The 22,858-nt window shown below is 49.9% G+C and overlaps 1 protein-coding gene across 2 annotated transcripts in view; it reads right to left on the bottom strand.

Moving 5' to 3' along the window:
• Positions 1 to 22,858, bottom strand: part of EFCAB6 (EF-hand calcium binding domain 6) — a 250,224-nt gene that overhangs the window by 6,113 nt on the left and 221,253 nt on the right. For both annotated transcript variants that reach the window (XM_087448778.1, XM_087448779.1), the window contains 4 exons: positions 14,968 to 15,195; positions 7,425 to 7,655; positions 4,898 to 5,060; positions 2,497 to 2,681 (listed from right to left, as the gene is read on the bottom strand). In XM_087448778.1, coding sequence (XP_087304904.1) covers positions 2,497 to 2,681; positions 4,898 to 5,060; positions 7,425 to 7,655; positions 14,968 to 15,195 — 807 coding nt within the window. The remainder of the gene's footprint in view (positions 1 to 2,496; positions 2,682 to 4,897; positions 5,061 to 7,424; positions 7,656 to 14,967; positions 15,196 to 22,858) is intronic.

Genomic DNA, 22,858 nt, shown 5'->3' with positions numbered 1-22,858 from the left:
GGAAGGTTTTCCCATCCAGCACAGTCCACAAACCATCCGGAAGTTCTCTGCCTCTGCATCTGGTATTGCCCGAAAAAGCAGAGCCCTGCTCACTTCCCCAGAGGGGTGTCTCTGCTCCCGGGGGTTGCAGAGAAAGCCCTCAAAGAACTAGAGGAGGAAATGGCCCTTTTAGCTTCTCTACAGGGAGACGGCTGGCCTGAGCGCCACACTCGTGTGGTGGGGGCCTTGAGCCGGCAGAGCGGACAGGACTGGGACAAGGACCAGGCCGGGGCTTGGCGCTGCACTGGCCCCTCTCTCTCCTAGGAAAGGCTCCTGGGGGAGGAGAAGTCTTGCTGCCTGTCAATCATGCCCAGGGTGGCGATCAGGGGATGGAGGGCAGGACTGTTCCGGACGGCTGAGCGGTGGCTGTAGTTGGTTTTGGGTGAAAAGACCAGAGCTAGGGGTTGAGGCAGGAGCACACGGGAGGTACGCCGTGACATCGGCCAAGTGGCCGGGCTCCCAGGGGTGCCGTCCCCAGCACCTCCCACTTTACATAAACACAATCTCAGTCCAACCCTCCAGCAACCCTCGACCAGCCCGTCGGCGCCTCGGTGAAGATGGGAAGGGTGTCTGGAACCAGGGAGGCCTCCGCGCAGGGGAGGTCTTGGAAGGGGGCACCAGGGCACTCTTCCCAATGGGCGACCCCTCACAGGCCCTTAGAACACAGCAGATCTCCCCCTCATTTATAGAAGGGGAAACTGAGGCCCAGAGAGGTGGAGGATGGCCAGAGCTAGCAGGTGCCTTCCTTGCAGGCTGTGCAGTCTGCATGGTTCTCCAACTATGTTCCTGGGCCCATGAAGATCTAATGACAACAGACTTTTTTTTGCTCACAGACAAACTGAACTAGAGAAAGACTTGTCTTAAGTTTTGCTTCTGTAACTTGGCCTAAGCCTTTGACGCTGGCTCTTGCTTGTCTAAACTAGAAACTACCCTAAGATGGTACCTGATTTTGCACAAAATTTAGCTGTGTAGACACTTCCTGCATGGAATCAACTGTTTGCTGGGTTAACCCACTCTCCGCTGCTGCGGGGTCGCGGTAGGGGCAGGGCAAGGTCTGCCCCACACCTCTGATCCCTGCAGCTGAGGCCTGAGGTGGTCGGAATCAGCTGTGTTTGTTCCCTAAATGGACAATGCCAGTTCAACTTACTTAATTCAACATGACTTAATCCAACGTTACAGATGACGGAATACGAGCAAGAAAAAACCTATTTCTGCTTCATGTTTTGGAAAGACTCAAGCAAGGGGAGTCAGGGAGAACACTGTGGGTGAACTGGGTGTGGGTGAGAATCATAAAATTGCAAATGGTTGAGAGAAAAGGTAGAAATCCAGAAGAACATTGCCCTCCAGCTGCTATTAAAGCATCTTTAGGTTCTCATTCCTCTCCAAAGAAACAAAGAAAACTGTTGACGATGCATCGTGGGTGGAGTTTCCACAAGAAAGATAAGGAGTCTCCGACCCACCAGCCCACACCCAAGAAAAGGGTCTGGCCTGTCTCAGATGGCTGATGAATGAATACACGTTTATGTTTATGTTATAAACGTCTCCCGTGGCTCTGTCCCCCTGCCCCTGCATTGCCCCTTAAGTGAACTGACCCCTCGCTGCTCCCCGGTGCCCTGTGGCGGCAGCGGGCACTGTTCCTGACTGTTTGCCATACAGACGCCTCCGGGTGCTCTGAGAGGAGCCATGATAACCAGGTGTCCGCCACCCGAATGTGGCTGAGAACCTGGGATCCAGGCTACTGGTTCCCGCTCTGGGGTCTCCTGACCCTTAGGGGGCTCCAGAGCAGAGAAAGGAAATCTTTGAATCATTTCCAAGAAAGTAAATTTTGCGCTGTTTGCGATGTTCCCGAAGCCTGATGGAGATCTGATCTTGACCCACGCTTCGCCCCGCGACGGCTCCCTAACACGCCAGGCGGCTCTGGGCCTGTTGGACTGATCCTGGTCGCCACACGCTCACCTGGTACTGTGCAGGCCCTTAAGTAATGAGGAAATGGAGCGAGAAAGGATTGCTTGACAAGTGTATACACACATATATCACATGTGCACATATGTCATACAAGTGTGACACATATCACGTGTGCACTCATGTGTCATACAAGTGGGATACCCACATGCGTGCATATGTCATACAAGTGTGATACACATATATCACATGTATACATGCATACAGCACACGCGTGTGATACACATATACACCACATGTACATGCATATACCACACACACGATACACACATATATCATATGTGTATAGAGAAAACACGAGCAGGGGTCCAGGGGGAGGTGGCATCGAGGCCGGTGACATTTGACAGGTTGGCCAGAGGCCCCTCCTAGAGTCTGTGTCCACTGTGTCCACCATTTGCATAAAGTGAGATGATCTAAATTTGTGATGAATTGAGAAAAATGAAAGAGACCCTTTTAACCCCAGACCCGCACATTTTCCAAGAACGATTTACGTACCATTTTATGTGCGTTCTGAATTTTCATTCTCTGCATCAGTGAGGTTTCCTTAGTTTTCAACAGGAGGACACAGCTCTGAATGAAGTCGCAATAGGCCAACTTCCCGTTGTTCTTTAAGTCGTACTTCACCATGAGCTGCTGACACTCCTCTCTGCTTACATCCAGGTTAAATTTCTCCACAAGAGCTAAAGACAAAAATGTCAGTTCAGTTGGTGGCAATTCATTCATTCATTCATTCATTCACTTGTTGAGATACTTGCTCTGCATCAGGCCCTGGCCGGGACCTTGCTTCACAGGCTCATGGTTGGTGGCTGGACAGACGTGGAAACAGACAGAGATACAGCAAACTAAGTGCAGTAAGGAGGGAGGGGGTCCCGTACCCCGCTGGGCGCCACTGTCCTGGTGTTGGCCTGCTGTCCTGGTTTTGCACCGTCACCATTGCTGCGGTCACAGCAGGATGGCCAGAGTGCTGCAGGAGCTATGACTAGACAGCAGGCAGGGAGGGAGCAGAGGTGAGGAAGGGATTCCCAACAGACCGGAGCTGCCGGAGCAAAGGCTGGGAGTCAGGGCACAGCCGGGTCTGAGGGGAGAGGGGAAGGTTCCATGTGGCCTGGCTGGGCCTGACTCGGGGGATGGGGAAGGCAGACTTGGCCCTCTGAGCAAGTATTTTTCAACTGGCCTTCAGCGATGACATGCTCTCAAGAGCCTGTCAGGCTACACGAATGTCCACATTTTGAGTTTTCATTCCGATGGTGATCTAAAGTGTATAAACCTATTCTGAAATTGTGGGCCACTCTTCAGAGACAACTGTCACGCACTTTCAGGGTTCGTGCCTGGCCTTCCAATTAGGATCACGTGGACGCCACGTTGGTGAGCGCCCTGGCTGCCCTGCGACTGGCACACGTCAATGTCAGAATAGCAACACTCACACCACTCTGCACTTGTGCACAACTCTTTTGCTACTTGAGAAGCCAATTGTCACTTCTTTTGGAGTGACAACTCATGATGAAAAAGGACTTAGGTAGGACATGATTTTAGTTTAAGTTAAATAAACTGAGACTTCAATTTGACATCACGAAAGCAACAAAGTGTCAAGGAGCGGAGTACTATGTTAATTGTCGAGGCTAACGAGGAAAGCCAGTGGAAGTGGACTTCAGATAAATGATGCCCTCAAACCAAGCGCAGGCAAAGGGATGCCACTGTGCCCGTGCAAACAGAGGTTCCTTTGCTTTCGCACAGAGGAAAGTAGTGGAGGACACGGTGCCACCCAGGACATGGCGGGTGGTTGCTGTGACCCCTAAAAGAACCGTCCAGAAATGCCTTTGCTGTTCCAACTCGCAGAGGCCGTCAGCAGCGCGTAGAAAATACAGAACGACTTCTGAAAATTAACAAACAATATTTGACAGTACTGGATTTTGTACGCACCACTAAAGTCAGACAAGCTGTTGAAGTAAAGGACAGGTGGCTGAAACGAGCTCATGGTCAAAAGGAAAAACAGCCATGATGATAAGGTTCATCACGCTCAAAATCAAAAGAATTAACCAAAAAACAAGTGAAATTCAAGCATGCGCTTAAACCAATGTTGCTGATTTGGTTTCAGCAAAACATGTCACATAAAACCAATGTAACAACATTTGATTTTTACTGATTTCCTATTTTTTACATTTAATTTACGTGGGTTTTTTTTTTTTTTTTGGTAGGAGCTGTTCATTTAACGAGTTTATGCCTTCTATTGTTCATGCATTTTTAAGCCATGGTTATCATAAAATTAAGTTATATTAACATTGGAGGTTCTCAAGAAAAACATTTTCCTTAAAAAGGGGTCTATGTACCAGTCAGGAAGAGCGGGGCAGAGGGGGCTTTTAAGCAGAGGAGTGACAGGGTCAGATTGATTTTCCTGTAACGTAAAATGCTGCATAAACAATATGCAACAATTAGGGGAAGTATAAACCCAACTGGTGTAAAATGAAGAGTTTATCAAGTGATCCATGGTGGAAAATGACACAGCGGGGAGAGCTGATGTTCACATGAGCAGGGCCTGGAGCTGTGTGGAGGGCGGGCCTGCACGTCCCCAGCGGTCCCTGCGCTCCTGCACCTGCCCCGCCTCCCTCAGCCCTCAGTCTGTTAACATTGACATTTGGCCCAGAGATGTGATTCTAAAGTTGAAAGTCCTGGCGTGCTGACTTGATTATGTGGGCATAAACCTGCCCAGCGGCGGGGCGAGGTTCTTAGGAGTCCTCGTATCTCGATACTGGTGTCTATCGAGGTGCCCAGCCTGCTGCCATCACCCAGATGCACCTGGCCGGTTCCCTGGTGCATCCCTCCCTCGCCTCTACCATGGGGAGTGGACTTGTGCCAGGAGGTGACACTGTATTATCAAACGGACAGAACCAGCACGGACCCAGGAACTCGGGTGCGGTGATCTCCCCCCGTTTGTTCACGTCCTTCTCCTTGCATTCCTTCAGGAACTCTCGCCAACAGCCCTGGATTTTCTTCCGGAGCTTGGTCTCGATGGGCTCGCAGTTCTGCAAGAGCAGGGTATGTGGCGCCCCACTGGCGGGGGTCTAGCAAGCAAGAAAAGAAGATGGTCTTGTAATTTGAGATTTAAAATGAAAGTCATAATAAAACCTTACAGATATGACTCAGGTTTCAAGGTCCACAATTTCACAGGCAGTATTATCTCAGAAATAAAACAAAAAAATGAAACATAGATGGTAATTTTACCACTTAATTTTTATTTCCATCAGTGGGCTATATTTGTACCAAATCATAATAACCAAAATAGTTCAGGAAATAAATATATAGCCAATATTCAAATATAGAGAGATGTTATTTAAATATATTAATGGTGTATGTGTGTGTGAAGTGACAATGACATATTTTTCACCAGAAGAGTCTGACCAGAGAAAGGGATTCAGCTGCCACTTGCATGGACGCCCAATACTGTACTCACTCGCAGAACATCTGAGATTTTGAAATGCTGTAGACCAAGTATGAGGCTGTTCTTTGTTTTATTGTATTTTCCATTTAAAAACAAGTGAATGCATTTCATCGATCCCAGACTCCCCGCACCACCCCCTCCTCGACACATGGTTATTTCATATGGTGCAGACTCAGTGGAAGTCCTGGTTTTTCTCCCCAGGCCCACACCACCCGAGCCTTCCCCATCTCGGCTGACGATGACACCCTTCTTCCAACTGCTCAGCCAAAAACTTAGAAGTCTTCCTGGCCTCTCCTCCCTCCCTGTCAATCCCACGGCCGATCCACTGGGAAATCCTGTTGGCTCTACCTCAAAGCTCCATCCAGTGTCTGGCCACCAGCTCGCCCCGTCCACCTGGCTCAGAGCCACCGTAGCATCTCACCCGGGTCACTGCGGAGCCTCCTGTCCCTGCTTCCGCCCGTCCCTCCCAGCACCTGACTGCCCCCACAGGCTCTCTTCGACACGCAGCATCCACAGTAGTCTTTTTAAAGAGTCACACAGATCCCGTCACTCTTGTGCTTCAAAGCTTGCAAAGCTTCCATCCCCTGGGAGTGAACGCCACAGTCCTCATCCTGGCCCTCCAGGCCCGTGCAAGAGTCCTGTGGCTGCTGGAATAGATCTACAAACTTGGTGGCTTAAAACAACACACGTTTGTTCTCCTACAGTTCTGGGGGTCTGAAGCCTGAAATGGGTGCTACCGAGCTAAAATCAAGGAGTCAGCAGGTCTGTGTTCCTTCCAGAGGTTCTAGTGGAGAATCCACTTCTTTGCCTTTTTCAGCTTCTAGAGGCACCCACATTCCTTAGTTTGCAGCCCCTTCCTCCATGGGCAAAGCCAGCAGCAGCAGGTCGAGTCTTTCCTAGATCGCCTCTCTCCAGCACTGAGCCCTCTGCCTCCGTATCCCCATTACAGACCCTGGGGACTTCCTGGGGCCCACCTGGACACTCAGGGAATATCCTGTCTTGAAGTCAGCTGATTAGTAACTTTAATTCCATCCACAACCTTGACTCCCCCTTGCCGTGTAAGGGGACATATCACAGGTACCAGGGACCGGGGCACGGACATCTTCGGGGTACTCCTGACCCCCCTTCATTCTGCTCTTCTCACCATCTCTTACTTGCCAAGTTCTTGACTTATTATGTTTCCTGTTTCTTGCCATCAGCCCCCATGAGAACGTAAACTCCACAAGGGCAGGGACCTCTGTTCATGCTCAGCCTAGAAAAGACCCGGCTCACAGCAGCTGTGCAGTCAATACGTGCTGCCTGAATGAACGGACCGTAACTACTGTCTCTGAGCGCTCACCCGGCATGGAGCACAGCGCTGGCTGCATTGTGGACATGGCTGGGATCCTTTCAACCACCCTCCCTGGAGACACAGTCATCCTTCTTGCAGATGAGGCCAGAGCCTCGGCGAGGCTGGGCACCTTCCTCCACCCCAGGCTGGGCGGCTCGGCCCAGGGCCAGGGCTGTGCAGTTAGACAGGTCTCTCTGTGTCTAACCGAGGGACCCTGAGCACGTGAGGCTATCTCTTAGAACCTCAGTGTCTTCAACCGTAAAATGGGCATAACAACACTGCCCTCCCAGGGCCTATGGCGCATGATAGGGAGCTCGGCACACCGTGGTATCTACCAGGGGCATTTGCTGTCCTGCTCGATGAAGCAGTATGGCTATTATAGTCTTCTGCCCCTCCCTCGTCCCCCCTTTTCCACTTCGCATCCTCCTTATTCTTCCCTCCCACCCCCATTCCTCCTTCCTACCCATCTCCCCCTACCCCTTTCCTCCCACCTACCTCCTCTCCCAGGCAGGTGAGTGCTCCTGTCCTGTGCACCCTCCCCAGGCTCACCCTGGGCCACCTTCTCAGTCACCCCCACCCCGTGGGAACACTAGGGTCCCTGCCCAGTGGGATTTGTGGTGCTAGGTGACCTGCGACCCTGCGAGATGGAGAACTCACGCCAGGGTGACTCCGCGGCTTTAATCCTGCTTTCAGGCGGCCAGTGGGCGATGATTCTGCAGATCGGCTGCCTTCTGAGAGGTCGGGGACGCTGCTCCCTCTTTGGGCCATAGCCGAATCATCAGTGGCTGGCGATGCTGCCGCCTTCTCCGAACTGAACGTGCTCAGGAAGTCCAGGTATTTCAGCCTCCCCTTGGCATTGACGGGCATCTCGGTCCAGAGTCTGTCAAACTGGCAAAGAAGCAGAAGTCATTTCCCAAGGGTTAGTGTAAAACTCAAAGGGACCTCAGGGCACTGACGAGGAGTGGGGCGAGAGCTAGTGAAGGCAAGTGCTCCCGTTGGCAGGGGTCCGCGGCCCACGTCAATAAAAAAAATTAAAAAGGAAAAAACCCATTCAGCCTCCACTCAGCGGAAGCCTCCGGAAGACTGGAAAAGCAAAGACAACAGGATTATTCATGGCTTCAGCAGGACATTTTTTAATTGAATTGGGCCCTTAGTGAGCAGTTTAAGGCCATTAAATCTTGTGATTAGTCACAGTGACTGAGCTGCAGTACCGAAAAACATTTTAGGAGAAAATGCAAATCAAGCCCCGGCCCACCTCAGTCCCGGGGAAGCCCCGTCATACTCGTTCTTCATCCTTCCAGGTGCCCCTGAGTTCTGCAAACAGCCCACCAGGTGCCGAGGCCCGCACCACCGTATTCGCATCCATGATTTATTTCACTGGAAGGGCAAACACTATCTTCCCACAGGATGAAGAGGGAGGCATTTGGAAAGCTGGAGAGACGTTTGTGGCTTTGTATGGGTACTGTCTGATGTCACAGGCTGTGACAGAAGCACACACAGCACGGATACAGCAAAACGACTCAACGCATCCTGGATGAGCCACTTCTGATGACTTGAGGGCTTTTAGGGAGCTGAGAAGAATGGTAACTGACTTCCAATTTGGTTTTTTTATAGCCCCCAAGAACCGGTGGAACCCCAGCCTCCAGTATGTGCCGAGGGGAGCAGCAGCCCCCTGGAGGCAAAGGGGGGGACCCTCCCTTCCTTCCCCCTGCGCCTGGCCTTGGCCAGAAATCAAGTCCACTTCTGGGCTCCACTGGGGTTTTCCAAAAGCAAATTAAAAGGGACCACGTTGGGCTCTATTTGAACTTCCGGAAATGAAGTAGTGAGGTGTGAGGAAGAGAGGGAGAACGTTCTAGGCCCTGAAAAGGAAAAAAGGTTTAGTTTGGAACCATATTCTTGATTTTTTTTTAACTTTTTATTTCAAAATAATTATAGATTTGCAGGAAGTTGCAAAGATGGTGCAGAGAGGTCCCTTATACCCTCCACCCCATTTCCCCGACAGGTTACGCCTTATGTAACAGCTTCACAACTAGCAAATTGATGTTGGTATGTAGTTCGATGTCGTTTATCACACGTGTAGATTCATGGTGCTTTAATTTTGGTCAACAAGGAAAAACTACTTGGTGGAGTGGAAGGGAGGGACCTTGAGAAAGTGACCACACCGTCCACGATCGCCAAGGGCAGTAACCCCCCATAATGGAGGCAGCTCCAGCACCTGTCTCCTCCAGGAAAGTTCTCCAAACCACTGGGCAGACGCCGGTGCTCTCCTCTACCTTCCATGTCATGCTGAAACCACCTCTGCAGGTGACATTTCCCTGCCTGGCCGGGAGGCTCCCTGAAGGGTCCTCGGAGATTCGTCTCTAAATGTGAAACGTCTACCAAAGGCGCTGGCACACAGCAGGTGCCCAATAAGTGTTTGTTCAACTGCTGAAGGTCCTAGAAGACTCACATGGTAAGACCCATCAGACAACAGAAAGACTCTTTAGAAATGAGGGACAGATGGTGCTAAACCACATTCTGATCACCTTGGTCATGAGAGGCTCCAAGGAAGGAGAGAAAGACGCGGCCTGTAGGAGGAAGGCGGGCTGCCCGGTGGGCTCCTATTTTATCCAGACTTGGGAGGCAAGGAGGAAGGTCGTGTTATTAAGGATAAATACCTAGGATTGGCGTGTATGTTAAAGGATGCAGCGAAAAACTGAAGCATGGGAGTGAAGACATTTACAAAACTGCCAAGAAAAACAAAGAGTCTCCTCTTTGTGAAGTCAGGCAGGGACCCACCACCACCTTCCTGATCAAATCCCACGATGCCAGTGGAGTCAAGGCAGGACCACGGAAACCCTAGTTTCACCCTCTTTTCACTAGAAGGGCCTGGACATGAAGGGCAGAACAAACATCACTAGGAGGGCATGGAACCAGGTGGGTGGGGAAATGGAAGCCCACCCGTGGCTCTTCAATCCTGACAGACTACACCCCAGGACACGGACAGACTTAAAGATGCAGCACCGGATGGTGGCTGGTGAGGGCTGTGGGGACAGGAGAGGCATCAAAAGATTGGAAATGGGCACCACAGAAGTGGATTATGAAAAACCACAGGCCTGTGAGCTAGACACGAAACCCAGGCAAAATTCTGGTGGCTTGTGAATGAGTTGGAAAGCAAGTAAGTTTCCACATCATGATGGCAGAATGTGTGCCTACTGAAATGTCCCCTTCAAACGCAGAGAAGTCAACTGCCTTCTGAACACTTAAAAATACACGACCTGGGGAAAGCTGCAAGAGAACACCACTCCCATCCTAATAACAAGAAAAAGCCCAATATCTACAAACTCAGAACTTTTCTTGAGCCCATGAGAGAGCTGAGGTTGCAGGGAGCCAAGGGGACTGAATTCCACAGAGCCCCAAGTCTCTAGGGAGAGCCACGGATGCCAACTCTCACGTCTGGCAGAGCTCAGAGGGAGTGGGAGGGTGGGAGGAAATCAGCTAAAATGTTAACACATTCTAAAGGCCAGGTGTGGGCTGGCCCCCCCGGTTGGAGTAACTGGGAGACCCAGACGCAAGAATGCTGACACATAAGCTCCTCTCACAGGCCTCTGCTGCTGCTCCCGAGGGCCACAAGAGGCCATTGGTGGGGGACAGCCACGAAGCATCACCCGCTTCTCCAGACCCTCCCCTCGTGGGAAGCAAAAGTCTTAAGCCACTGGGGGAGGAGGAGCAAACCCACTCAAGCCCAGGGCCCCTGGGGGAGGGAGAGAAGCAAAACTCTTCGCTTCTAAGAGAGGTAGGAGCCCCCCAACCCCAGGACCCAGGACCCAGGACCCAGGCACAGATCCATGGCCCCAGGGAAGGGTACAAGCACAAGCCCGTGCCCCTGCAGGAGGAGTGGGAAACCCCTCCCACCCAAGACACCCCCCGAGACAAGACGGAGTTGGGCTGCCGCAGACGGGGTGTGGAGGGGCAGGAACGTGGAGAAGGCCCCACCCCTGAGGCCCAGACACACAGGCCCCACCTAAAACAGGCTGGACCAGGAATGCCAGGACACACCCCAACTCCTGCAGGAGCCTGGCACCAAGAGCGTGGGAGGGACCCTTCTGGGTCTACAGACGTGGAGGGACTGCTGATTGCCGAGGGTGGAGCAGGAATACAGAGACAACCTCTGGCATCCCCGGGCCCACACCAAGCTCACGGTAACGGGATCCTCCGCGGAGGGACCTGATGCCTGTGCACACTCGGGCCAAGGGCAGCAATAACAAAACTCAGACTCAACCACACCCCCTGCCCCCACATAGCCTGACAGAAGAGTGTGCCCATTGTCAGGCATACATACTATTTATACCACAGTCCCTACTATTCTTTACATGATGCCTGGCATTCAACAAAAAAATGGGTGAGACATACAAACAAAAGAAATACTGACCCACTGCCAAGAGATACAGCAACCAACAGACAAGACTTAGAGATGACTCCAGGGTGGGAATGATCAGACAAGGACTTTAAAATAACTGTGCCTAATATGTTAAAGGATCTAGTAGAAAAGGTGCACAACATGCATGAACAGATGGGGATTTCAGCAGAGAGGTGGAAACTATTTTTAAAAATGCATTGTCTTGTTCAGACACAACAGAGTTTGTTGAATAGAGTTGAATAGAAATGGGGAAGAAACCCATGACATTAGAGGCCAGTGGGTGTGTGGCCACAGAAGCCAGGGCAGGCAGTGGGGGTGGTACCCTCCCAAGAACAGGGACAAGACGCCCCCATGTGAGGTAGGCAATTAGAACCAAGCCACCAACCCACTACCTGAGGTTGAAACAGAGGCAGCCACGTGGAGCTGGAATTGGCCTGTGCTGCCAACGGGCACGAAATTTCCCTAGTCACTGGGACAGAGCCCTGAGGCCAAGGCGGGAGGTGTCCAGCTCTAGGACCAGGCCAAGGAGCTGCAGGAGCAGCTGGCAGTGGGGCCGTGTGAGGGGACAGGCCCAGGGAGGCTGTCGGGGGTTGGTGGAGACTTATTAAAACACGCTGCTGGCTCCTTTCCCCCACCTCACTCACACCTCACCACTTGTCTCGTGCTGGGTTTTGGTAGAAGGAACCGGCAGGAGTGGGTCATCTCTGCCCTTCTTCCTCCCTGGATCTGGCGCCTAGAAGGCACATGAAAGTTAGCAGATGCCCCATCAGCACCGAGAGATGGCGGAAGACAATTGAGAAATCTCTTCAAGTGTCGGGGGAAGAAAACTTGGACCTAGAATTCTGTCCCCAGCCAAACCATCTTTTAAGAACGAGGGTGAAATGGGGAAGCCCTCAGCTTTGCTCCTCCCTGAGAGAGCAGGTGAAGATGTACTCTCGCAGAAAGAAAAGTGAAGCAGAGGTAGGGGTGGGGTAAAAGCCGTGACTGTGGGCAAATAGATGAGGGGAGCACCCAACTCCTGACCGCCCCACCCCACCCTTAACACCTGCCTCTGTTCACGGCTCCTCATCCTCTGGCTCCTCATCCTCCGCCCCCCTTTCTCTCTCCCACCCACATCCGTCAGCAGATTCTGTTGGTTGCAACCCTGAAACACATCCACGATCCAACCTCCTCTGCTCCCAGCGGGACACCTGACCCAAGTGTTTACTCAGATGTCCCCTGCTCAGGAGCCTTCCCTGGCTGCCCTGCTCACATGCTCCCTCCCCAGTTCCCCATCACTACCCTCCTTCCTGCTTTGTTTTGCCTTGATAGCGTTTATCACCATCCACATCCACATATCTCACTTATTTGGTTTACTGTCTGTCTCTCCCTAAAAGAACGTGGACCCCACGAGGGCAGGGTGTGTCTGGGTGGCAGTCTGGGTCTGTGGCAGGGTGTGGTGCCCACTGGCCGGCTGGCAGCAGCTCCATCTAATGCAGTGTGCTCGCTGCTCCCGCTTCTGGGATGTTCCCTCTGTCTGCATTGCCGTCTCTCTCCCCTGTGTCTTCTCAGAGGCAACTCCCATGATCCCAACATCGCGTCCTCAGGGAAACCACCCTGACCGCTGGGTCCGGGCCTGGCCCTGTTTTGTTCTCCCAGTGTGCTGCATGCCCCTTCAGAGCAAGGAGTGGTGTGTAATTACATAAATAATGTACAACTGGTGTTTAACCTCTCTCTACCCTCCCCGGATGCAAGCTCGGAGGAAGCAGGGAGCAGGTCTGCTGTGGTCCCCTGGGACTAACATCACCACTTTGTGCACAGGGGCCCCCCAATAAGTGAATGAGGGGATGCACGCTGCCTTCTGGTACTCACTACACAGCCAAGACAGACAGCTCTGGCCAAAGAACATGCAAGAGTGTCCCAAGGGCTTGGCTAGAAGATGGAGAGCTCGAGGTGGAGCGGGGAGGGCAAACTGGGCCGTGGCCAGCTCTGCCAGGTAAAGGTGTGGTCAGGAAAGACTTCACTGGGCTTGAAGGGAGTCCAGGAGATGGAGTTGGCACGGCCAGATACAAGGGGGCAGGAGCAGGCAGAGACGGCAGCGAGCAAAGGTAGGCAAGGCTGAACTGCAACCTGGTCAGAGGGGAGGGTACTTGGAGGACCTGGGGAGTATCGTGCCTTCCCATTTCATAGGGGAGGACACTGAAACTCAGAGAGGTCGAGTAACTTGTCCAAGGTCACATAGCTGGACAAGTGCAGAAGCAGGGTTGAAACCCAGGTCTGCCTGCCTGAAGGGTTGTTTGGTTCTCTGCCTACATTGTTCTCACTTCTTAAGGTGTCTGTTTTAGAAATACCACATCTGAAATTTTCAGAAATATTTAAAGGTTCCTTTCCCTAATATAGCTGCATATTCAAAGTCCTCACGCAATCACTACGGACTGATCTAAATTGCCTCGCCAGGAGAGGCTCTCCCGGTGGGTCTCTATCTTCTTAAGCAATATCCCAGTGGACCCAGTTCCAACAGAGAGCCTTTTATAACACACTTTACGCAGAGCCACAAAGACCCATCAGTTTCCAACTCCATCTGCTCTGAAAGTCGCTCCCCTTTTCTGAAAGGTTAATTATACCAAAAAGTTTCAAGAGATGTGGCACTTCCCCTACTTACAGAGCTCTGCAAGTCGAGAAAGCTGGCCCCTCAGATTCATGATGGTCGGATTTTTTTTTTAAGGATGAGTTAAGTTCATGAAATCTGTACTTGAATGCTATTTAACATGGTTGGAACTGTCCAGCCAATGGCATGAGGGGTCTGGACACGTTGAGTGCAAATTACTTCTGTGTCTTACTGTACCAGACACTGTGCCATTCAACCAAGAAGGTCGTTGGCTAAGTAACTCACGCAAGGAGAAAACATATGGATCTCTGGGGTTCTTGCTTCCTGTATCCAGAAGCATCCTTCCCAAATATAGCACAATTTTTGCTAATCATCACCCAACTTAAACCATGGTACTTATGCCAGATTTTGATGCTCTCGATGATGCAGACTGTATTTGAGATGTGTCTGCGTATTTTTAGAACGTAGCCTTTAAAAATAAGGGCTTGTTTTGTTGGGGGGGTGGGGCTTGATGTGCTGGGAATGGTGAAGCTTTCTTAGTGGACAATTAGAGTCAAATTCTCTGTTATGAAAGCCAGATATGCCAGCATGACGTGAATTTATATCTATAATTAGAGTAAAATTTTACTCATTTAGATGAAATAAAAATCTTTACTAGTAAAACCTTTATAAGTTGGCCCCATAGAATAATAAATGCAACTGTATTAATTTTAAAGGCTTCTATTCATTGATAGTAACGGAGATCAGAACTTGCAAACAGAGACCTCACTGGCTTTGATGCTCTGTGGGACAGAACCAGGGAGGGGAGCAGGGGAGGTGGGGGTGGTGGGAGGGGCAGGGCAACGCACAGGCTGCCCACCCCGGCTCAGGTGAGGGCAGACACTGGCCACCTCTTTGGATCACACAGGCCCAGGAACGCTCCAGGGAAGAAGGAAGCAGAGTGGTAGCTGGAGCCAAGTTTAATTTGGTTTTAAAAATAAAAGTGACATTATTTGCACCCTGATTGAAATGGTGCAATTCACACCCGTTAGACAAACAGAAGCCTCCTTCAAGTTTTCAGTAAGATTTAGAACAAAACAACAACAACAAAAACCCCAAAAAACTTTCAAGTATTTTTAAAGTAGAGACTAGTCTTACTCTTTACACTCTGGGGAATGGCCGGCCTGACACCCATTCGACATTGCTTACAATGATAAAGCAAATGCACGTCTTACTTGTTCATCCGTCAGAATCTGAACGTGGCGAGTACAGATGGCCCTGAACTCGTCCCTGGAGGCGGTGTTCGTTTTCATGGTGTCGAAGTTCTCAAACTCCTGGGCGATGGCGTGGTAATGGGAAGTCACTGCCTCGTGGAGTCGTGCTAGGATCTCCTGGTTCGCCATTTCCTTGGGAGACCGGGGAGACGGGCCTTTGGGCATTTTCTCAGCCCACTCAGCAGCAGTCTGGGCAAAACAGAATGGAAAAAGGATCCATTTAATAAATAATAAATCATCTCTTGGCTCTGGGCCCATCACCCATGGCAGGTCCCGGGAGGCCCGGCTTAGTGAGAAAGATAAGCCAGGAGACACATGCGACCCAGACGCAGGTCTAAACAGGACCCAACCTCAGGCTCAGATGTAGCTGAAGTGGAAGCCTGGGCTGACCTGCCAGGAAGAAGGAGCAAAAGCAAGTGAGTCCCACCGGGCAGGGTCATGTGCTGAGCCAGGCCCTGGGGAGGGCGCTCCTTCGCCTCTCATCCATTCGCCCACTGTCTGTTTTTTGGTTCATTTAACAAGCACATGAAGAGTGCCTGCTCCGAGTGGTGAGGGAGTCAACAGGGACGGTACCCCCACGGCTCTCATTTCCAGACATCAGTTCAATTGACTTATACTCCCGGCAGTTAGAATTTGGGAGGCAGTTTTGATGACTGTTATTACATTATGCTGCAGCACCACTGTTGGCTAAGTGTTCCCTTAAGTCTGAAACTTTTTGAGACCCAGGGGGATTTAATCCTGGGGAGTGCAGAATTCACGCGTTTGGAAGCTGTGGGGGGCAATGGAGCAGGTCCACTGGCCTGGGCTAGCGTCCTAGCCTCTCCTCGGGCAGGGACACCTGGGTGTTGTGAGGCGCTTTACGGCCCCGTGACGCTGTCCATGGTTCTGGGAGCCTGGAGAGGGACAGCCCCAGCCTGGGCTCAGGGACAGCTTTCTGGAAGGAGGAGGAATGGGCTAAGAGGAAAGAGAGGCAACAGAAGGATCTTCTTAATGCAGGTTTGGGCTTATGTGCTGGCAAGAGGGCTTGTGCAAGGTGAGCTGGGAGGGGCCTGCGGAGGACTGCGCCCACGGTCAGCTTCTGCTGATGATCACTCTGGTGGACAGACGGGACAACGGGAGTAGCAGGCAAGGAGCAGTTACTTAGAGCTCATCAACAGATGCCCAAGATGACAAGGGTCTCTGCGTTTATCCTGGAACCATCAGGAGCGGGCACTGGGGGGACTGGGCTTCACAAGGAAGTCAGGTTTGGGAGACAGGACCTCCAAGGGCAAAGCAGTGGGGGCAGCTGAGTCCTGAGCCTCCTGCGAGGGGAGTGGGCAGGGCCAGGGAAGCAGCCCTGGCCTGCACGTACTTGCTGCAGTTAGAGAAAGGCCCGGAAGCTGGACCTGTGGCTGCTGCCTCAACAGATCGGCTCCTGAAGTCTGAGGAAGGGGTGTGGCTGTGGGAGGGGAGGGGAGACTGGGCTCCGTGAGAACCCAGGGGTGACAATACATTACAGCTGTCCCTATACCAGGTTGTACTCTGAGATACCCTGGGTTTCACCACATCAGAACCCGTTGTGACTCTTAGCTATATAACAGCTCTTACAAAGCGCCAGCAGGTGCTAAGACCTTTACCAGATTATCACATCGAATCCCCCAACTAGTATTAAAACTTGGTCATGATGCATTTTCAGCAGTTCCACAGCAACATATGTATTACATGTTACTGTCCTTTAGGACAGACAAGTCTTCATAATGATACTTTATAAAATTGTATCAAACACAGGATGCTGCTGGGAATATCCTCAAGAATGTGAATACACACACTAACAGTCAAACCACATCCCATTGCATCCTCGACCGCCCAAAGCTTTTAAATATGTCCATTTGGAGCCATTTGCAAAGTAAATGAATGCCTTTCTTTTTTCATTCTAGAAAATAAAGTGATATTGGTGACGCATCTTATACATTTTCCAACAGTTGAAAACGCACCTCCCACATCTAAGTACACAAGCACTTCTCTAAACACTCCAAGGGATGTCGGTACTCAGAGAGTAGAGGAACCTTTTCTGGATGTAGTGTCATGCTCAAAGTCCATCCTCACATTTGTCACACCTTTGGGGCTTGAGGAGGACAGGCTCCCAGGTGAACATAACTGGAAAGACCACAGGTGGACATGTCCAGAGAGGGAAGGCGGGAGTCCTGCGTCTGAGTCCAGACTCTGCCTCCAACGGGCTGTGTGACCTGCGCATCAACCACCTTCCCCCTCAGTGGCCTCATCCAGCCAGGAGGAATGAAGTCTCACAGGAGATGGTGGATGTGAGTCCTCCTTGAAAGTGTTAAAACACAAAACAAATTGGAAATACCATTATTCTAACAACAGATATGGAAGAACTCTAACAAAGGAGTATGTGCAACCTTAGGTTAATATGCTTTAAATTCCAGAGGAAATTGAATTGTTTTCTAGCAGAATATAGATTACTACATTTAACTTAAGTAATAGAAAAGTCTGAATAGACAGGTAACCACAAAAGAAATGCACAAAGCTGTTAAAAGATCTACCGTCTATCATTAAAAAGGTGTCAAGCCCAGAAGATTTTAAGGGTAAGCTGTATCTAACTTTTAAGAAGTAGATAATTTTTACATTAGTCAAATTATTTCAGAACACAAAAAGGGATACATAGTGTTCCAATTCAATGTATATCACCCTACCACGAAAACATGATAAACACTCGAAAAAAATGAACCAATCTAATTTATAGACATAAATGCAAAGACATTTAAAAAAATAAAAAGAAACCCATTAGGAATATATAGCACCATATTTAAAAAGGACACACCAAAATCAACTAGGGTTTACTTCAAGTATAAGAATCCTTCAAGAATTAGCAAATCTTTCAATTTCTTACATTAGCAAGCGTCACATATCAACAGATGGCAAAAAGACATTTAACAAAATTCAGCAACCATTCCTGATAAAAATGGTACAGAATAGAGTAGGATGAACAAACTATATAGAAATAAAATGACCATCTCAAACATGAGCATATTAACCAGAAGCTATCTGCAAATGCATTAAATGGGTGAAATATTAAAGCATTTTCATTAAAGTCAGAAACAAACGGGCATGCTCACTGACAGTTCTGCTGTTCACGTTCTTAGAGGCTCCAGCTTTTGAAATAAGACAAGAAGATGAAATAAACAGTACAAATGTTGAAAAACAAGATTTATCATTACTTGTGGATATGATTGTACATCTAGAAAATCTCAAGACAATTAGGAAAGTGGCTGGATTCAAGCCAAAAATACAAAAAAGGAATATCATATTTTTTACAGTAATTATAACTAGTTAGAAATTGTATTGTGAAAAAAATCCACATTCACATTAATGACAAAGCTATTGAATACCTTGAGATAAATTTCACATGAAAGGCGTAAGACCTATACAAAGAAAGCTATACCATATTCTATTGAATGTTATTAAAACAAGATTGGAATAAAAGAGACACATACTATGTTCCTGGATGTGAAGACTTCATTTCAAAAGATAAAATACTTCTCAAATTATAAATAAATTTAATAAAATTCCAATAAAAATCTCAATGGATATTTGGGGGAATCGTTAGACATTGATATTAAAGTTGATAGAAAAATGAATATGTGAAAATTGCCATGAAATTTTTGGAAAAGGCTAGCAACCAAGTTTTTGACCCACCAGATAAAATGTCCTAAACTTGATATAATCAGAATAGTATAGCTAGGTCTAGAAGGATACAAATAAACCAGTAGACACCTACTCAGACTGTGAGTGGGTGGGAAGTAAGCCTGTCCTGGGGCCGAGCCATTACATCACAAGGCCTGTTTGTTACAGCATTATAGAGAAGTAGAGAAGGGTACGGCTGACTCAAAGATCACCTTTGGTAAGAGTAGCCCTCTAAGCAAGAGAGAATATCCAAGGTTCATAAAGGAAAATTCCTTCTTCTCTCCCAAATCATCAACTTCAAAACATTGTCCTCTGTCTTTCCAGAAACTGTCCTTCCAGTAGCTTAAGCCTGGAGCCATCTGTGACATATCTTTCTATCACCCACATCCAAACACCCAGCAATCCCAATGGCTCTGCTTTCAGTACGTATCTGGAAGTTGACCACCCCATCCTCACCTCCTGGTCCAGGCCACCATCATCTCTTGCACGGATTCCTGCAACAGTCTCCTTGCTTCTGCCCTCCATCATTTTCCTCTGAAGATGATCTTTTTAAAGTACACACACACACGTGTTCTCTGGATGGAGGGATAAGCGAGGGCAGAGCCATAATCAAAAAGCCATGAGGACGGTCTTTTTAAAGTACATATCAGATCAAGCAAAACTCTCAAATGGCTTCACATGTGGCTCAGAGTAATGGGCAGAGCTTCACAATGGCTCACCAGCCCGCGCCCAACACTCTCTGACCTCACTGCTGTGACTCTCCTCCTTGCTCACTGCTCAGAGTGACCAGGCCTCCTGCTTTGCTTCATACACAGCAAGCGTGGCCCTGCCACAGGGCCTTTGCACTGGCTGTTCTCGCACGTCCTTCAGGGTTTATAATACTCCTGGGCCCCTTTCCACATTCCCTCTCCCCTTTCCCTGCTTGTGTTCCATCGCACTGACTGCTCTCTCATCCACCACATATTTACCTCTTAACTGTCTTTCTCATGCTAACAGGAAATAAACTTCATGAAGGCAACAGCTCTGGTCTTTTGGTCACTGCTGAATCTCCAAGTGCTTGGAACAGAACCTGGTGCACAGAGGGGTCTTGATATTTCTTCAAAGAAAGCACGAAGAAACAATACGTTTTTATAGTGAAAATGACACAACCAATAAAGTGAATGAGGTGGCAGGATCCTCGTGCTCTGCTCTGGGCAGCGGCCCTGGATCTACTGTTAAAAAGCTCTGACCCTTGTCATGATGCAAAGAAACGGAAATGAAAACAAGATTCTGCTTTTTTCTTCTAAGACAGTGGCAAAATTTTTGATTGATAATATCAATGCTGGAAAAGGCAGAATAAGGTGTCTGGAGCCATAAACAGGTCCTATCCTTTGACGTAGTACCTCTCCTCTCAGGACGCTCCTTAAAGAAAAACAATGTGAGCTCATGGAATTATGATCAATACAGGATTATCTACAAAATTTACAAAAAAATAAAAAATGGGCAACAATTTGGATGTCTAACATTAGGAGAATGGTTAAATAAAATATGACATCTCTATAAGACGGATTATAATGCAGCTATTTAGAATGTTTCAAAGAGTAATCTAATAATATGGTCAAATGCTTGTGATGCACTAAGTGGAAAAGGACCACAAAATGGTCCAGATGGTCACACACACCCACGCGCGCACATATATACACACACACTAGTATTAACGCTTGTTCTTAATGGAGGAGTGAGCAAGGGCAGAGGCAGGCGGGTGACTGGGGCTCCCAAGATGAGAGTCTCGCTTCCTTGAGGGTGAGCGTCAGGGCCAAGGGTGGGGTTGTCTGGATGCGCGGGATGCTGAGGAGAGGCTGGTCTGGGAGCCCTGCTTGGTGTGACAGCCCTGGGTGTGAATCTGGCCCCTGATCTCCACCTGTGCAGGGACCTGAGTAACACCTGGGTCACACTGGATCCCAGAGCCCCGAGGGGGCGGGTGAGCACCTGTGCCGGGCATGTGACACACGCATGCAGTGCACTCACAGAGGATGAACACACAATCCATGCCTGAGATTACTGTATTGAGTCACTCACAAACACCCGTGGAACATCAGTGGTGTGCCAGGCACTTTTCTAGATACCGCGGAGGGGGAGGTAAGACGTCATCCTTAAATAAAGCCTCTGCCCAGGTGGGGTCTCTTGGGGGAGGAGAGAGATGAGGGCAAGTCTCACAGGTGAGCAGAGATTGTAACTGTGACTGTGCTCTGGGGAGCAGGGCCCTGTGCTCTGGAGACAACTGACCGGAAACAGCCTTCCTGAGGAGGAAACCACTGCTGTGGGAGGCGAGGGAAGTGCGGGGCAAATGGACTGAAACCCCAGCGCGGGGTGATACCGTCCTTGCTCAGCAGGCTGACGGATGTGAAGGTGGGGGCCTGAGAAACGCCGGGAGTCAGGGGGCCGACAAAGAGCGGCGCTCCATTCCATGCCTGGTGGCCTGCCTGCAAACTCAGCGCTCTTCTCCACGTGCCCAGAGCCGAGGCCAGAGCCCAGGCTGCAGAGAGGCCTCCCCACCCTCACTGGGGCCAGGACGGCGGAGGCAAGGGGACTGACACCAGGAGAAACAGAAGCAGCGCACCTGCGTGGCTGGACTAAACTTCTGAAGGTGATGCTGCTGCCCGTTGGAGATATTCTTTCTTTGCTTGCAAAGTAATTATTGCACGTTCATGTAGAAAACTTAGAAACTACGAAAAAGGCACAAAGGAAAAATAAAGATCACCAATAACCCCACCCCCCGGAGGCATCACTGCCATCACCTTGGTGCACAAGAGACGAAGCATAGACTCGAGGGTCCCCAGGCCCCGTGGACGCAGCCACACTGCTCCCCACCCCGTGCCACCCAGAGAAGCCACTGGCCTCAGGAGGGCAGAGCTCCCCGGCTCTGCCATAAGGGCATTGAGGCTCGGAATCTGTGAGGCGCCCCCGTTCTGGTTCCTATCCTGCTTTTTAGCAAAGCCACTCAGCCACCGCCAGCCTCACTCCGAGTGACTAGAGACGCCAGGGAGGAACAGATGGCTCCTGGTCTGGCGCTTTTGTGGCCCTGGCACTTCTCACGTGATCGTTATATCCGAATGGGGAAAAAATAGTGCTTTTTCTATAACTAGAAGAAATGTTTCTCCTAATAAGAAAAGACACCACTACCTTGAGATGCAAATGTCACTTTCCCAATACTAACTTTTCTTTACATAAAAGGCACCCCCAGGACAGGAATTACAGCTGCGATATGAGGAGAAGAACTGGGGGGAAGGGACGAGTCACCAGAGTCCACGTTCCTCCACACGACTGTCCGAACAGGAACGGCGGGGCCTGCATCCTCCGTGCCCCCTCCCCATCGGACAACCGTGCGCACAGCTGTTCTGGTTACTCTTTAAATGCAAAAATAAAAAATAGTGGAATCTTATGCACTATAGGTCGGACCTAATTAGAAAATGATTTACAAGTTTTGAAGGAATTTTCTCTCATTTATTGAAGGGTATTCACGGAACCTTGTTTTATCGAACAATTGATGCCCCTGATGTCGCAGAGAAATACAGACCACCACTGCCAAAAAGAAAATTCCTGGCCCCCTTTGTGACTACATAATGTTGGCAAAATATATAAAAGAAATAATATCCTGATACACGAAGTAAACAATCATCAAACAACCTCCTAATAACACCCCACTTTTATGGAGAGCTTCTCAGTTTCAGATATACCCATATTTCTCTTTAGGAAAAAGCAAGTCACAGCTTCAGAGTGTAAACCTGTGGTTCTGAATCCTGTCACGGTGTGGACTCACCCAAGGGGCTGCCCCAATGAGTGGGGGGTCAGAGGGAGGTGAGCCCCGGCCTGTGCAGAACTCAGGTTGAGCCCACCCCCTTTGCCCCAGCTTCAGGGCTCCTCTCCCTGCTGTGGCCTCATGTCTCTGATACAGTCTTCCACTCCGACTAGGGTTTCTCCCAGTGTACAGTGCTGACTGACAAACTGGGGACAGCCCTGCAGACACAGTGCTGGGCTCCCTAGCCCACGGCCTGTCCTCTGGCAGCTCAGGCCAGACCCACCATCATTCAGCGCCTCACACCACACATGAAGAAGGGCAGATGTGGCCTGGCAGCGGGAGCAGAGCCGGGGGGAGTGGCACCACCAATCCATGTACCACCCGCGTGGG

The sequence above is a fragment of the Ceratotherium simum genome, chromosome 25 (assembly GCF_057802395.1).
Source record: "Ceratotherium simum simum isolate JZ-2026a chromosome 25, ASM5780239v1, whole genome shotgun sequence".
Lineage (NCBI taxonomy): Eukaryota > Metazoa > Chordata > Mammalia > Perissodactyla > Rhinocerotidae > Ceratotherium > Ceratotherium simum.
Note: the sequence above shows the minus strand (reverse complement) of the source record. Positions and strands in the feature narration are given on the sequence as shown.